Consider the following 18342-nt stretch of genomic DNA (forward strand, 5'->3'; position numbering starts at 1 on the left):
TACTCTTAGATCCGATTCGGCTAGAGAGTACCTATCAAATGAATTTCAAAATTATTTAGAATCAAATGGAATTTGTCATAAAAAATTGTCCTAAAACTCCTCAACAAAATGGTCTAGCCGAAAGAAAGCATAGACACATTTTGGAAACCACTAGGACACTTCTTATTTCCAAATAAATTCCAAAAGGCTATTGGGCCGAAGCCGCTTTAGCATCAACTTACTTGATAAATAGAATGATATCTTCATCCTTACAAAATACATCTCCATATGAAAAACTATTTGAAAGAACACCCGATTTTAATAGATTAAGAATTTTTGGGTGCAAATGCTTTGTTCTTTCACATAAAAGAGATAAATTATCTCCTAAAGCTATTGAATGCGTTTTCTTAGGATATGAAGAAAATAAAAAAGGTTTTAGATGCTTCGACCTCAAAAGCAACAAATTATATGTTTCTAAAGATGTAATCTTCCTAGAAAATGAAAATGGTTTTGAGAAAACAAAAGATATTGATGAAAGCGAATATGCTTTTTTGTTTGATCTTCTTCCTCGAGAAGATCTGACTCCTCAAGAAGAGGTAATTTCTAATGATTTGTTGAATGATCAAGAAGATATTCCTCTTAACAGTGTTGAAAATGAAAGTGATGTCATTGAAAGTAGACCAATTCAAATCTATGTTAGGCGTGATCAACAAGTTCCCATAAGTGCCTTAGAAAAATACTCTCAAGGTTCCAACATAGAAGAAACCTCTTTAATAAGATCCGACCGAATCTCTAATCCTCCTAATAGGTTTGTTTCCTATGAGTCTCTAACACCAAAATATAGGGCGTGTCTAATTGCGTTACACTCTTTTCATGAACTATCTCATTATAATGAAGCCAAAAATATTCCCCAGGGGGTTGAAGCCATGAACTTAGATTAGTGTCCTTGAAAAGGCAAAAACTTGGGAAATAACCTCATTACCCACTGGAAAGAAATCTATTGGATGTAGATGGGTCTTCAAAATCAAAACTAAAAGTGATGGGTCATTAGAACACTATAAAGCTCGGTTGGTAGCCAAAGGATACGCTCAAGAATATGACATTGACTATGAAGAAACTTTCACTCCCGTAGCTAGAATGACTAGTGTTAAGACTCTTATTGTTGTTGCTTCAGCTAAAAAATGGTCTATTTATCAATTAGATGTTAAGAATGCATTCCTAAATGGTAAATTAAATGAAGAGGTCTACATGAATCCTCCACCGGGAGTATGTATTGGTAAAGATAAAATTCTCAAACTTAACAAAACATTATATGGATTGAAACAAGCTCCAAAGGCTTGACATGATAGATTTAGCAATGTAATGACAAGTTTAAACTTTCGTTCATGTTATATTGACACTGCTTTGTTTGTGAAAAGTGCAGGGTCCTCAGTAGTTATTCTATTGCTTTATGTTGATGATATGATCATCACTGAAAGTGATGAGCAAGGAATTAATGATATTAAGAAAGTTTTAAAAGAAAATTTTGACATGTCTGATCTTGGTTTCTTAAGATATTTTTTAGGTATTGAAGTAGCATACTCTCCACGAGGGTACATTTTCTCTCAGATGAAACTTGTTGCTGACATTTGTTTAAAGTCTGACATTTCAGATGACAAGAAAATAGAAACCCCCTGACGTTATCAATGCAAAGTTGAGGTTGGAAGATGAAACTCTTCTCGAGGATCCCACTCCCTACCGCCAACTCGTTGGGTCTCTGACATACTTGTCCATCACTCGGCCAGACATAGCTCATGCAGTTCACTCAGTCAGTCAATTTCAACATGCACCTTCAACCGTGCACATGAGTGCAGTCTTTAGAATCATCAAATACATTAAAAATACTATAACTAAGGGAGTTTTTCTTTCCTCTTCTTCATCACTTGATTTAATTGCTTATACTGACGCTTATTGGGGAAGAAATCTCAATGATAGAGTCTCAACTACTGGTTTATATGTATTCTTAGGTGACTCTATGATTTCCTGAAGATGCAAGAAGCAACACAAAGTATCATTGTCCTCAACGAAAACGGAATATCGTGCAATGACTACTACAACCATGAAGCTTGTGTGGCTTAAAAGTCTTCTCAGTGATATGGGCATAATCATCTCTACACCTTCGAAAATGTGCTGTGACAATAAAAGTGTCATTTAGATCGCAAGCAACCACACTTTTCGTGAGCGTACTAAACATATTGAGATGGACTGACACTATGTTCGTGATGAATATCTAAGAGAGACTATAGCTTTGCCGCATGTTACATTTGAGTACCAGTTGACGGACTTCTTCACCAAGGCTCTTGCTGCTCTTCGTTTTATGTTCCTTCTCAATAAGCTTTCGGCCATGTCCCCGTAAAGCTCGAGGGAGGGTGCTAAAATACATGTACTTATATATATAATACCATCATACCCGACCAAGGGTATTTCTATAATTCTGCCCAATAGGGGCATTTTAGTCTTTTCCATGTTTTTCTTCTTATTCTTTTTCCCATTATTATTTTTATTTTTATTTTTATTGTACATGCATTAAATGCATGTTGCATTGGGGGTCCCAACCAAGAGTCGTTGGACCCCCAACGGTCACAAATGTGACCGTTGGGGGCCCAACGACTCTTTGTTGGGCCCCTCAATGCCCACTCCTTCTCCCTTTTTCTCCCACTCTCTTGTCTATAAATAAAGGGGTAGACCCCTTTGCATTGTAAGGCTTCTTGAAGCCCATTTCTTGCTTTATAACATTTCTATGTTTGCAAGCCATTGTTGGCTTTTGTGTATGTCCATTATGGACTTGATCTTTGCATTCTATGTGTGAATGTCCATTATAGGACATTGTGTTTATTTCCGTGTATTTCATTACATTCATGTCCTCCATCCCCGGTCCAAACGGGGTCGAGGCAGGGCGGACCCCCGTTTCCCCTTAGTCCATAGTCATCCCTTAAAGGATTGGAACGGGGATGGGGCGGGGCGGGGAAAAGCTTACGTCCATCCCCGCCTCCATCCCTGCACGGGGATAGATTTTAACCTTCATCCCCGTTTCATGCCCTTCATCCCTGGTCCAAATGGGGTGAGGCGGGGCGGAGCCCCGTTGTCCCCCGATCCACTGCCATCCCTAAGTAACAGAGAGAAAATGGGAAAGAGATTGAGAGAGAGAGGTAGCCGAGAAGCGAGATTGAGAGACGAGGGGAGAGAGAGATTGAGAGAGAGAGATTGAAGGAGAGAATGAGAGAGAGAATGCATACCTGGGTTGAAGATGGAGAGGAGGCGTCGCCGGACGGTGATAGCTCGTAATCGTCGCCGTGTTGGTGTCGGGAGACGGGTCGCAGCGTCAGGTTCGGGAGGAGAGGGCAAATGTTTTTTTCCCTAATCCCCCTCTCAGTGCATTTCATTGGGTTTTTTTTTAAAGTCCAAGATTTGGACATTTATGACCCTGGGTGTGTTGACCGCACCCAGGCACCCGCGTCGCATTGCGTCGACGCGGGTGCAGCACCTGGTTGGCCGAATCCCTGTGACATAGCTTAATACTTACAAGCTTCTGTCAGTTCTTCAGATCAGTGGTTGTTTTATGGGCTTGGGATGTGAGCCTTCTTCTGTAGTTTCCTTTTGCTGTGGATTTGTTGAAGCTATAAGCAAAGTCTGCCATCGTTTATGCTTGTGTTGTGTTCCTGTGTCCCATCATTTACCCCAACTGGCTATTCAGCAGTATCTTTACACTCCTTTTTTCCTTGCATTTTTCTTGGATTTTATTTGTTCATAATTTTGAAATATTTTATTTTTCTTAATTCAGAAATGGAAGTGCATACTCTGTGGCATGGTCATCTCACTATTTTAGAAGCATGAAAATGTTATTTGCTAATGAAGACCATGCATAGTCTACTTTGTCTATGTATGCGTAGTTGCTGTTTAATTTTTGGTAAAAAGCATATGCTGATTTTGTTGATTATTTTATTGATCAAATTATTATTTCATCCATTAATTTTAGTTTTAGTGATACCATCACTTGTTTTTCTTATAGGTCTGGCATCGCAGGAACTTTCAACCATCAGGCTTGTTTGCTGCTCGTGTTGATTTACAGGGCAGTACAGAGGTCTGTGTATTACTTCAAAATGAAAATGTATAATTAAATTGAAGCTCTTTTTGTGCCTAAATGTAAGCTGATGGACCTCTGCAGGGTTTGCATGCTCTTTTCACAGGTGAAGATGACACTTGGGAAGCTTGGCTCGCTTCTGATGGCACTAGTTTTTCTAATGCTATTAGCTTAAAAGGACATGGTATTAAACTAAGGCGAGGATATGCTTCATCAGGATCTTCAAGACCAAGCCAGGTTCATCTCTCTTTTAAGAATTACAAAATTGTTAGCCCTTTCAGTAAATGAATGCCAGAACCACTTTTCCCAGATTGTTTAGTGTAATGGTTCCCCTGAATATTGCATTGCTTTTTGTTTGCATTATAAGCTCATAAGTTTTTGTCCTCTTTCAAGGAGAAAGCATCCATACTAAATCATGATATTTGGGGTTTGAAGCTATATGAGGAATAACCTTTTAATCTATGTATAATATTGTTGGAAGCATGATTCCCATTTCTGTATTTTCAATAACAGTCACATATCAAATTCCAAGTGTCAAGGCTGTGTACTCTACATAGGAAATTGACTTTACAACAAGTGCCTCCTTTCTATTTCTTTTGAAACAAGGTTTCTTACCACAAAGCCATGGTATTTGAAAGTGGATCGTTTATTCTTTATGGATTGGTCAGTCTGCAATCTGCATACTTATGCGTTACAATGTCTGTGGTGTAAATAATGCTTTGTTGTCATTGGTATTGAGACATTCTATTTATTGGTATATGACATTTATCTGAGGGACACATGGAACATGCACAAATTCACCAACCACATTTTTTCTATAGTTGTCTTCGTGGGGTCTATATGATGATTTTTGTCTGTCCACCTGTTAACAGTCTAGTTGGGTCTATACAGCCTCCTAACAAATAACAGTGTCAAACCTAAATGCTTTTGCCTTTGGTACTATTCCATAGCAGTATTTAAGTAGGGATTGCATCTTAAGTCAAGTTGTAAGATGACACCAGAAACAAAAAAGCTTTTGAATAAAAGACTAAAAAAGAGGAAGTGGTTGTGCACAGAACTCATTCTCTTTGGTATCGGAGGTTTTCTCCTCCAGATACATGGCCCATTTATTTTTTAAAAGATGTAAGCCCATGGCTCATCATAAAGAATTGCTGGTGGGACAAAACTGGTGTAGTTCTTTTGGTTCTTCAATCATGTGTTTTGTAGTTTCAAGAAAGTTATGCTTCCTGGGGCAGTTCTCTCTATTGCGTTCCCTATACTGTGAATGCTAATATGTGACATTATAGGAAATGGTATTTGACACATTGAATACCTTTATCCTAAGTTTTCGATGTTGGTACATATACTGTGTGTGCTTGTATGCGTATAAGTGAGAAAGTGAACCTATCACATTTTTCCATGTACTTCTAAAACTTTCATAAAACTTGACAGATTTTATTTGTCACAATATTTTCACTAGATTTTCAGACTTAAATTATAGAACTTTTATCAATTTTTACTATTTTTAAATTTGTCTGTTACATTATTTAATCAAAATTATTCCTGGTTGTCATGATTGATGTGTGGATCCAGTATGCAGTTTCTTGTTTTGTTAGGGCGGAAAATTTTGATGCACTTGGTGATGTCCACTAAAGGTTTGAGATGCTGACAATGTTCATATATTTTATGCATATCTGACCAAATAAATACACTTTGTATATGAAATTTTTTAGAGCTATGATGTTTTCTTTGAATGTAAACATAGTTCTGGTGTTCGCTTGCTCATAAATAGCTCAGATATAATCAGTGTATTATTAATCTGCTACAATTTTCATGTTTGTAAAATTCTGCTGCAATATTCGTTTTTGTATGTTTAATCATGATAATGTTTCTACAAGCCTGTTGGGACTTATTTATGACTATGCAGGAGAAATCAAATGTGTTTATCACAATCTCATGCCATTGTAATTTGGTCATGTTCATGCTATCAGAGCTTTTGTATTCATGTTCTGTTTCATCATCACTGCCTTGTCTCATCTACATGTTTATTTTGTTTCAATTAAATGGTAATTTCTGTAGGATGAATTGCGTCAACAAAAGGAGGAGGAAATGGATGATTATTGTTCTCAGGTTTGTTCTTCGTTATTGCCTTTCTAAAATTGCATGAATATTCTCACCAGAAAAAAAATTGAGTTTTGATGTTTTCCTTTCTTTTAATGAGTTACAACTTACAACACCTCATTGGTTGTCTTGGATATACATGGAGTCCATCGGCAACTTTTGGGCCTGTTCGAGGTCAATTTCTCCAAAATGCATGGACATTTTGATGTATAGAACCTGTTTTGCTTCATTTGTGTGTAGGGTTGGTTTGGGACTGGGTTAGGCAGGGTGTGCATAGGTCCGTGAGCTCATGGTACAGCCAGGTGGGCTCAGCCTGTTTAGCTATCTGAGCGATCTGAGGCTTGGACTTATCCTGCTCGGGCTCAAAAATTGAGCTCAAGGCTTGTCTGAGTGGGCAGGCTATGTGTCCTCAGGGAAGATATAGGAGGAAAAGAAGGGAGGGAGGGCCTTAAGCTTTTTAACTTTGACTCAATTGATTTAATGCCAGACAGACTAAATCTTTATACATGCCCTGGGGCCTTATTGGCTACAAATTGCCCAATTAATGGACAAATCATTCTCACCTGGGGGATCCGAAGCCAGTCAAGAGACTTAAGTAATGGTGTTTGCCCTTTACCTGAAAGAGAAAAAGGGTGATGTTTGGTGTTCTTCTTCTTCTTCATGTGCTCAACACCAGATTTACATTTTTTTTACTGAATTTGGTACAGCCTCTTTCTCAAGGATTTTAGAAAAATGAAAAGCTTGGTGACTGATGGGGAGTCATACTAGCCAAGAGTTAGGTCATTATGGAGAAGGTTGTCTTTATTTCAAAATTAAGCAGGTTAATTTTCATTCCTAACAAAGCTGGTGCTGGCTGATTTTCTGTTCTTGCTGTTGTATCTTTGGCTTTACAAAGTAAATAATGTCTTATTTTTATTGAAAAGAATCATTGGATGGAGGTCATCCATTATATGGATGACTTCTTAGATTTGAGTGCTTGAGAATATTGTGACCAGTGTTATTAAAAATGCGCCTCAAGGTGCAAAAAGCGTGCCTCACCTCAAGGCGAGGGGCTTTATGCCTTGAGGCGCACGTACAAACCTCTGAGGCGTGCGCCTCATACGCCTTGAGGTGCACGCCTCGAGGCGAGGCGCGCCTCATGTTGAGGTGTACACGCCTTAAATTTTCATAGTCAAATGAGGGTCAAAGCCCTCATTTGACTACAAAATAGGGTTTTTTAAGCATTGCTTAAAAAGCCCACGTTCCTCCATCACGCACGCTGTCCCTCTCCTCTCCCACTTGCTCTCCCTCTCCTCTCCTCTCCCACTCGCTGTCCCTCTCTTCACGCTCCTCCTTCGCCCACGTCGCCACCACTTCTTTAAAGGTATATAACAAGATTGGTGACTGTCAGCAGCGCTGCATGCCGCATATAATGTGAACACTTTCTATTTGGAAAGACTGCATTAGATAGGGATTAGTGTAATGAAATGGTGGTCTTCAACAAATGCACGAATAACTCACAAACAAGTGTCTATTGGAGACACTACAAGCATGACCCTTGAAAGGGTATAAAAGGAAGAACACTTGAAAAATAAATAATACTTTATTCATGAACAAAATGCTTAAGAAGCATAGTAATTTACATTGAAGGGGTTCACCCCTATATATACAAAAAAGTGGAAGAGAGAGGAGAGCTCATTTTGAGCTCTCCAAAAGAGACGTTGGACTGTAGTCCAACGTCTCTTATTATAGTTGTTGGACTACAGTCCAACAACATTTATTATACCTGTTGGACTACAGTCCAACAACTATTTGCACAGGAACTTGACTGGATTAAATATCTAGTTTCTATTGAACTAGATGCTAAAAAAAGAAAATAAAGAAAAATAGAAAAAGAAAATAATAAAAGAAAATATAATAATATTAAATAATATATATATATATATATATATATATATATATATATATATATATATATTACAGTTTACATTTTAACACTCCCCCTCAAACTTACGGTACAATGAGCGAAAGTTTATCTAAGAGGAAGTGAAATCTGGGAGCAGCGAGAGGCTTGGTGAAGAAGTCTGCTAATTGATATTCTGATGTAACATATGGCAGATCAATGGTTCCATGTAAGTATTCCTCTCTGACATAGTGACAGTCCATCTCAATGTGTTTAGTGCACTCATGAAATGTCCGGTTGCTTGCAATGTAGATCGCACTTTTGTTGTCACAGCACATCTTTGAAGCTTGCGTTGCTTTAGCTCCCATATCCGCTAGCAATCGTCTGAGCCAAACAACCTCCATAGTGGTGGTTGCCATGGATCTGTATTCAACTTCGGTGGAGGAAAGAGAGACTTTCTGCTGCTTCTTGCACCTCCACGAAATTAAGGCTTCACCTAGGAACACACAAAAACTAGTAGTTGAATGTCTATTATTGGGATCACCTCTCCAGTCAACATCAGTATATGCAATTAAATTTAATAAAGATGAAGCAGGCAAGAAAGTCCTCGTGAAAGAGAGGATTTTAAGTATCTAATAATACGCAAAATTGCTCCCATATGCACAGAGGTGGGAGCATGCTGAAACTGACTGGCTGTATGAACCACATGAGTTATATCTAGCCTAGTAATGGAAAGATAATAAAGAGCTCCAACAAGCTGTCTATAAGGAGTAGGATCATCAAGAAGTTCTCCATCATCAATTTTCATTTTAACATTGACAACTTCAGGAGTGTCTACTTTCTTATCATCTGTAATTCCAGACCTGGAAACGATATCAAGAGCAAATTTAGATTGAGATATCAAATACCCCCGAGGGGAATAAGCAACTTTAATGCCTAAAAAATATCTTAATAAACCTAAGTCAGTCATTTCAAAGTGAGTTTTAAGAAGAGATTTGATATTTGCAACTCCCTGTTTGTCGCCTCCGGTGATGATCATATCGTCCACATAGAGAAGAAGAATAATGATGCCTGCATCAGATTTCTTAACAAACAAAGCAGTGTTAGTTAAACAAGGTTGAAAACCAATATCAAGCATAACATGATTAAATCGGTCATATCAGGCTTTTGGAGCCTGTTTAAGACCATAAAGAGCTTTTTCTAGACGAAGAGCTTTACGCTTAGGGATACTAATACCAGGTGGGGCTTCCATGTATACTTCTTCAACGAGATTCCCATTCAGGAAAGCATTTTTGACATCTAATTGAAAGATAAACCATGTTCTAATGGAGGTCAAGGCTATTAAAGTTCTAACAGTGGTCATACGGGCCACAGGAGCAAATGTTTCTTCATAATCGATGCCATACTCTTGGGCATATCCTTTTGCTACTAAACGGGCCTTATATCTTTCCAAGGTCCCATCACTTTTGGTTTTGTCTTTGTATACCCACCTACAGCCTATAGGTTTCTTACCTGGAAGGATATCTTGGATCGTCCAAGTATTGGCCTTTTCTAGTGCATCCAATTCTATTTTCATGGCTTCTATTCATTCTATATGATTTTTGGCTTGAGAATAGGATGATGGTTCAACATATGATTGTATTAATGTAATGACGGCCCTATACGTGGGTGAAAAAGATTCATAAGACACAAATTTTTCTGGAGGTCTAGAGATTCTAGACGTTCTTCTAGGTGAGACTTCAGAGTATTTTTGTAATGCATATGGAAGATTTTGCTCTCTACGTCTTGAATATTGTAGACTAACATCCCTGTGGATTTGCTCTTTATTATCATCATTTTCAACAACAATAGGACTTTGATCATTGTCAAGGTCACATCCAACATCACATTCATTGGATTTTGAAGTTGGATCAATTAAAAACGAGTATTCAGTGGCATCCTTGGATTTTTGAAATTCAAAGAAGCTTTCTTTTTCCAAAAAAGATACATTTCTTGACACATATAATTTGTCATTTTGAAAATCGACCTGTAGCCTTTTTGATTATCAGCATATCCTAAAAAGGCACATGAGATTGCACGAGGAGAGAGTTTGTCATTTTTGTTGGTGAAAACAAAACATTTGCATCCAAAGACTCTTAATCTAGAATAATCTGGAGTTAAATTAACAAGCTTTTCTATTGGAGTTGTATTCTTTAATGAGGAAGATGGCATCCTATTAATGAGGTAGGTGGCAGTTAGGACCGCTTCAGCCCAAAAACTTTTTGGAACTTGATTTGCAATTAGCAATGTCCTAGTAGTTTCCATAATATGCCGATGTTTGCGTTCGGCTAGGCCATTTTGCTGTGGAGTGTGTGGACATGATCTTTGATGTGTAATACCATGTAAATTGAGATAGTCTTTAAATTCGTTGGACATAAACTCTCCTCCTGAATCAGTGCAAAAAACGGAAATATCATTTTGAAACTTATTTTGAACCATTTTATGAAATATTTGGAAGTTAGCAAAGACATCAGATTTATGTTTAAGAAAATAAATCCAAGTATGTCTAGAAAAGTCATCAATAAAAATGACATAATATGTATAACCACCTTTGGAAATAACTGGTGCGAGGCCCCAAACATCCGAATGTATTAACTCAAGTGGTCGTGAAGAAACAAAAGTTCTAAGAAATGATAACCTTTTCATTTTGCCAAGAATGCAGTCTTTACAAGAAAAATTTTCAGAATTATAAATTTTTTCCAAACTTGAAAAATATTGAATTTTAGACATATGAAGATGGCCAAGTCTTTTGTGCCATAAATCCAATTCTAATTTCTGAATATTATAACAAAATGCATTCTTGGGTAATTCTAAAAAGTCCATGTAATAGAGTCCTTCTTTATGGCCTTCCCCAATCAGCTTCCCTAACTGGCGATCCTGTGCCCAACAAGCATGAGAAGAGAAGGAGATATTACATCCATAATCAGATATTTGCGAGACAGATAAGAGATTCAAATTAAGTTTAGGGATATATCTAACTTCTGGGATAATTTTTTTTTTGGATTTTTGAAGATTTTCAAAACATCCTATTCCTTTTACTTTAAGAGATGTGCCATCGGTTGTAAAAACCTTGACACACTTGAGTTATTTTTAAGACATTCGGATAGACTATTAACATTTGGGGTCATATGAAAAGAAGCACCAGAATCTAAAAGCCAAGGAAAGTTACCTGGACCGGAGAAAGATGCAACTGCCGCTCCAGTTGAGGCTTCGGTTGAGGAGGATACCCCTTTGAGAAGAGGTTGAAGGATTTCCATCAGTTGAGCCATAGACACAGGTGCATCTTGATCTTTTGCCTCAGATTCAACAGATGCAACTCTTTTTTCTTCTGTTCTTTTTAACTTTGGACATTGAGGCCTATAGTGTCCTGGTTCATGACAATGATGACAAATGACTTTTCTTTTATCAAAGTCGCCGTTTTGCCTTCCAAAATGAGGCGACTTGTAAGTACGAGTATGATTCCTCGGTCTAGATACAGCTAAAACTGAGTCATCATCAACTTTTGGAGTACTTTTTCTAAGTCTATTTTCTTCCATAGTGAGCTCTTCTATAATATCAACAATAGAAGGAATTTTTCCACGATGTAATAGGGCCGATTTGGTAGATTCAAACTCCGGCCTTAGACCATTCACAAATTGATAGAAATGTTCTATATCGAGTTGCTTTTGGCGAAGCTCGATATCTTCGGCACAATGCCATTTGGGCTCAAGAAGAGCCAACTCTTCCCAAAGTTCGGACAACTCATTATAATATTCTTGAATAGTTTTATCTTTTTGACTCATTGTTCGAACTTTGTCTTGTAAATTGCATACATGTGCAATATCTTTAAGGGAATACATGTTTTGAGGTATTCTCAAGCCTTATCGGCATGCTCAAACTTAGCTAGACTAGAGCATTTTTTAATGTCTATGCTATTGATGAGCCATGACATAATTTTTGCATGCCCTATCCTCCACTCTTTCCATTTCTTTTCATAAGTGGCTAACGCCTTACTCTTCTCTTCTTCCGTTAGAGGAACCTCTTTATCACCCTCTTTCTTGGTAAGAGATGGTTTAGGTTCCAAATCGGAACCATCCACTATACCCCATAAACCTTTCCCCAAATGTGGTGCTTCATAATCGAAGCCCACATTACATAGTTAGTATCATTTAGCTTCATAGGAATGATGGTGATCTTATCATTGTCATCCATCTTTTACAAGGATAAGAGAGGAATAAATAGGAGAGAGAGAGAGAAAAACAAAAAGAAAAGAAAAAGAGTAGACAAGGGAATAAGAGAGGATACAAAACCATTTTTTTTGTATCAAAAGTTCGCCTTTCTTCAAACAAATCTTCTTGAGCCAAGAACAAGGTGATGAAACACCTTTTGTAAATGTGGCACGAAAATCGAGGCAGAAGCACTTCAAGATCTAAGGATTTCGTAGCTCTGATACCATCTAATGAAATGGTGGTCTTCAACAAATGCACGAATAACTCACAAACAAGTGTCTATTGGAGACACTACAAGCAGGACCCTTGAAAGGGTATAAAAGGAAGAACACTTGAAAAATAAATAATACTTTATTCATGAACAAAATGCTTAAGAAGCATAGTAATTTACATTGAAGGGGTTCACCCCTATATATACAAAAAAGTGGAAGAGAGAGGAGAGCTCATTTTGAGCTCTCCAAAAGAGACGTTGGACTGTAGTCCAACGTCTCTTATTATAGCTGTTGGACTACAGTCTAACAACATTTATTATAGTTGTTGGACTACAGTCCAACAACTATTTGCACAGTCAAGTTCCAACAAGAACTTGACTGGATCAAATATCTAGTTTCTATTGAACTAGATGCTAAAAAAGGAAAAAAAGAAAATAATAAAAGAAAATATAATAATATTAAATAATATATATATATATATATATATATATATATATATATATTACAGTTTACATTTTAACAATTAGGCCATCTGTTGAAAGCATTACTTCAGGATATGTCTATGGTTATTGCAGTAGAAAAATAAGACATGTTCACCCAACGAGATCCTATAACTAAATTCATTCCACAGTGCTGCTAAAATGGGTCGAATTTCTTTTGTTTTGTGATAAAGCTGTGAGTAGTCTTTTGCTCTCAGGTTGTGAATTTCTTTGTGGGGCTGCTGTTCCTGCGCTTGTTGGAGCAACTGGGGGCTGAGGTTCTGTACTCGATATTCGCATCTTTCTGCATCATAGCGGTAGTGTTTGTGAAGAGGAACGTGTCTGGATCCGATCCATAAGAAACCAGGTCTCAAACATAAGCTCCAAAAAAAATCTTCCGGGGGGCGCTGCCCCCCACGACCCCCCCGCCAGGGCGCCCCCCACCTAGACCCTCGCCTGCTCCGGGGGGGGGGGGGGGGAGCCCCCCCCAGAAAGGGCAAAAACTCTGAATCAGGCTCCACAACTCATCATGTGTGTGTGTGAGAGAGAGAGAGGGAGGAATGTCAACATGTTAATGTTACTTTTACATGTTAATCTCATATTTTTTCAGTATTTATTTGAGATTTTTTTATTTCTTGTTGGTTGTTGCTTCATCAATAAAGCATTTTTTATTTATTTATAATTTTAGATATTTTTTATAGTATTTTTAAGTTTGATTTTTTTTTTGAGGCTTACGCTTTACGCCTCGAGGCTTACGCCTTGCCTCAGATTTTGGTGGAGCGCCTCGCTACGCCTCAACACTTTTCACCACACTGATTGTGACTACTAATCTTAATTATTGAAACACCTGAGCTAATTGACATTTGACAATGATTCTCCTTTATTTGCTTTGCAAATGTTCTTCTGCATGTCCTTTTGTTATCACTTCATCTTATTTATACTTTATGTATCAGCTGGTAATATGTGGTGTTTGTGGTCTTTCATAGTCTGTGTTCTGTACAATGATGACATATTTCAATCATTAAAGGGTATGACTGGTAATCACAATCAATCATCAGTTCTCCCTTTTATGTTTACAGAATGGGACTCCTAGCATTAATAAAACGAGATCTGTTTCTTAAGAAGATCAACTAGGGCGATGTTCCATTTTGAAGCTATTTTTTCATCCTTTTCAACCATAAAAGTGTGTTAAAGCATTTTATTTGAAACTGGGATAATTTTGAGACATTGTTGTCTTAACATTTGCTTACCAGGTTCCTGTCAGACATTTAGTGTTCATGGTTCATGGTATTGGTCAACGATTGGAGAAAGCTAATTTGGTGGATGATGTTGCTACTTTTCGTCATATTGCATCTTGCCTTGCTGAGCGTCATCTCACTGCCTATCAGCGTAGCACTCAAAGAGTTCTCTTTATTCCTTGTCAGGTAATAGAAGTATGCTAGATAGATATGCTGATGTGATTGTAGACACAAAGTATTGTTGTGAAAAGATTTATTTTCTTAAAAAGTTTGAGAAAATTTCTATAAGGAAAAACATAAAACTGGTAGCAGACTTAAAATTTAAAATAGGAGAAATTTCTTTTTAAATGTCAAAATGGCTACTTGATCATAATAGATTGAAAAATGACAAGAGTTTGAGTTTATTCTGTTAATTTTCACTTTATTGTCATCATTAAATTCAACGTAAAGGTAGTGCAAATAAGTTAATTATGCATGAACAAACATGAGCATGCATGGGGAAATATAGCGATAACATGCTAGTTCGAGCCTCCGGATCAAGGGAAGGGATGCGGTCTTTAAATACCACAAAGATGTGTTTTTTGGGTTATGGACAATACAATTGCATATTTGCTTGTTTCTAGTTGAAGGAATTTGCTTAAGTTTCTATAGTTTCTTATTGTTCTATTTCCGTTGACTAATTATTTGTTTTACTAATGAAAGGGCAGTCTGTTTATCTTCTATTTGGAAACTATTTCTTGAGAACTGGTTTATTAAGGCTTTATTATCCTGTTCTGCATTTGCAGTCGTGGGGTTTTTTTTGGGGGGATGGGGCTCAGGGGGGTCGTGTGTATCTGCTCATGCTTGTAGCTTCTACTTTGACAATTTGACCACAATTTTTTTTTTCTAGTGGAGAAGGGGCCTGAAGCTTGATGGTGAAAGTGCAGTGGAAAGGATTACCTTGAATGGTGTTCGTGGCTTGCGTATGACATTAAGTGCTACAGTCCATGATGTGTTGTACTACATGAGCCCTATCTACTGCCAAGCTATCATAAACTCGGTATGCTATTGTTCAACAGTTTATTTTTTCCAATTTGCAATTGCATATATTCCTCTTCTGACTTTGAAGGCGATGGGACTGGAGAGCTGTCTATATGAAACATTTGAACTTTTTGACTTGCCCATATTGTGCATTAATTCTGGGATGCTAATAACCTGTATTAATGTGAAGACAGATATCAGCGTCCAGTCATATTCTAGTTAGGGTATGAGTGAGTCAAACTGAGCTGGGTATTAGGCCGCTCAAGCTTGGTTATTGCAGTGAAAATGAGTTTATGATCACGTTATTACTGATTTGTGAACCCAAAACAAGCAGAAGCTCAAGCTTGACATGAAGCCTGAAACAAGAACTTAATCTCGGTATCAGATTTATTACTATTTATTTTCTGATTTAAAAGAACAAATTAGGTGGGAAAAGAAGGAAATGAGGTTCATAACTCTGTTGCAAAAGGAAGGAATTATTTCAACTGGAATGTGGCTCTGGCTTGTACTGTAGCAATAGATAATGGATAAGAGAACATTAGATGGAAGCAATATGCATTTTGATGTGTTCTTTGGTAATGGTTTAACACGGTGTTGTCAACACTCAATTCAATTCTTTTTATAGCCTGATAATAAGTATAGTGGTTAATAAATGCCATTAACATAATTATTTGCAAAATAACGATTGCTGGTAACTAGTATAGACAAATTGAGACAGTAGGAGACCTTAGCAAGAGCCGAATCTGAATTTGATTCAATGGTAGAGAACTTGGATTTTCCTCTGCTTGAAAGCTTGGTATTGGAGTTTAAATAAAGCTATAAAGGTGCCGAGCTGGTGCTGCCTTCAGGTAGCTTGGCTTGTTCCTGCCAAACGCATTTGCTTATAGATTTTAATCATTTTCTTAGTCACTTATTCTATTTGATAAAGGCATTTGTTTGAAGAAACAGAGGTGGAGTCCTAGGATCAATGTACTTGATATTCAAAAAATCATAGTTAGAATGGATTACCTACAATCAAGTTGTATCTGAAGTAATCAGCTCAATGCAAAAAGTATGGAGGCACAAACAGCAGAATATGCTGTTATTAAAGAAAAAGAAATCCTAATCAGCACATTAGAGGATATGCATATATCTATCAGTTTTGGTATCCATGTCATCATTCTAGTATTCCATAATTAATTTGAAGCACATCTTTCTGTACCCAACATTGTAGTTGGTTATCCCATATCAAGCCAAAGTTCCCTTATGAGCCAAGATCGGCTAGAGTTGTTAGTCGAATCTTAGAGTTGATCACAAATAGTTAGGCCAACAAAGTTTTTAAATGTCTTAGACACCATGGATTAATGGCAGTTCACTGCTTGCATCTATGCCACCATTGTAGATAACAAGGTCCAAGTTTGAAGCTATCCCCCATGGCTTCCGAATGAGATAGATGGTTTCTTGTTCTCAAGCCACCATCCTATTACATACAACACACTATGAGTTTATTTCGGTAATCATGATTTTACATGGATAGGATCCTTGTCACATGTGCACACCCAAAAGGACATGGACGTGCCAATTTTGTGCACTTTTCTGTTAGGGACAGTGTACCTGGGAGTGTGACATAGGATCGGACTAGTGCCAACCTTACGGCAATCAGTTTTATTGTAATGATCGGTAGATTGAGGAGTTTTTTATGAGATTCAGTGTTTTTAATATTCAGAATGTGTCGTTGATTGAGGCCCAATGATCACTAGAAACAGCTAGCTCAACCTATGGAAATAGGTGGATGAGGGTGAATTAACCCACCTCAATCACTAAGGAGTAAGAAACGATTTTTATAGATGGTCTGTCCACTTCATCATTGGTAATATTTAAATGCACAGCATTTTGGAATATACAATATGCTGTGTTTTCAATTGGTTTGGTTGAGAGATTCAAAATGCAAGTTATGCTTTTAAAGTATGACCATTTCATTATTATCATGTGTTGTTATTAGATATCTGACCTCCGTTTTTTCCCCTGCAAGTTTGTTTTTCTTTCTGGTTGGATAGTTGTTTCTTATTTCCTTGTGAAAAATTTGTGATTACTGATTAGCTTTTTTGCAACCCTCATGTTTAATTTTTTAACCCTCTATTGGTCTCTGAAATTTGTGGTTGTACTAGAGAATCAATTTTTTTTTATATGTCAATGTTCTTCATGTGTCAAATACAGTTATATTATCATATCTACTGACTCTGATGCATGGGCTTTGACATCACAGTTACTTCCAATTCTTTATTGAATACTTTTCTTTTTTCAGGTATCCAATCAATTGAATAGATTATATGCAAAATTCATCAAAAGAAATCCAGGCTATAGTGGGAAGGTATCTAGTTGGATGACCACTTGTCTTTTTCGAGCACAGATGATCTCTTTTGGTCATTTCAGTTTTTTAGAGGCCATTGACTGTGTAATTCAATATATTTGTATTTTTGTTTTCCAGGTTTCCATCTATGGCCATTCCTTAGGGAGTGTTCTCTCATATGATATCCTTTGTCATCAGGAGACTTTGTCTTCATCATTTCCTATGGTGAATATTTGTATGGAATATGGCTTAATTGGTAATGCTGTATTGCACACAGCTACTAGTTCTTCAGAATCCAGTTCCTCGGCCTGTCTGAATGATGCCATTGCCACAAAAAACTGTGAAACTCCAGAGCAGATGCCGAGCTTCCTGAAGGAAAGTGACTTCCCTAAGTCACACCTACAAGCAGATTCTCCTGAAATTTCTATAACTCAAAATTCAATGGAGGAACCTTATGCTTGTCTGCAACAGGCTGGAGACCTAGTTCAACCGAATGAGATGTCAATAATAGCTGGTAAAGGTCTTGAGGATAGCCATGGTTCAGAGAACGTGTGTGAGCAGTATGACAAGGGATCCAACTTCAAACTAAAGATAGGAAGTGATGCTCTTTATGGTGAGGAAGCCATGATAGATGATGTTTCAGCGAACTATGATGATAAAGACAAACTAATTTCCTTGCTGGCTAAAGAGGTAAAAGTTAGAAGAAAGGTGCTGTACTCATTATATTTTCGGAGAG

At 37.4% G+C, this 18342-nt stretch overlaps 1 protein-coding gene across 2 annotated transcripts in view; it reads left to right on the forward strand.

Annotated features, from left to right (window-relative positions):
* SGR2 (shoot gravitropism 2 (SGR2)) overlaps positions 1-18342 on the forward strand; it is a 119623-nt gene that overhangs the window by 61297 nt on the left and 39984 nt on the right. For both annotated transcript variants that reach the window (XR_016427735.1, XM_089987935.1), the window contains exons 5-11: positions 4028-4099; positions 4184-4336; positions 6158-6208; positions 14273-14443; positions 15147-15296; positions 17562-17627; positions 17745-18296. Coding sequence is in view for 1 of the 2 variants with exons in the window: in XM_089987935.1 (XP_089844061.1) it covers positions 4028-4099; positions 4184-4336; positions 6158-6208; positions 14273-14443; positions 15147-15296; positions 17562-17627; positions 17745-18296 (1215 nt within the window). In the remaining variant the exon portion in view is untranslated. The remainder of the gene's footprint in view (positions 1-4027; positions 4100-4183; positions 4337-6157; positions 6209-14272; positions 14444-15146; positions 15297-17561; positions 17628-17744; positions 18297-18342) is intronic.

The sequence above is a fragment of the Nuphar pumila genome, chromosome 14 (assembly GCF_984573655.1).
Source record: "Nuphar pumila chromosome 14, dmNupPumi1.hap1.1, whole genome shotgun sequence".
Taxonomy (NCBI): domain Eukaryota; kingdom Viridiplantae; phylum Streptophyta; class Magnoliopsida; order Nymphaeales; family Nymphaeaceae; genus Nuphar; species Nuphar pumila.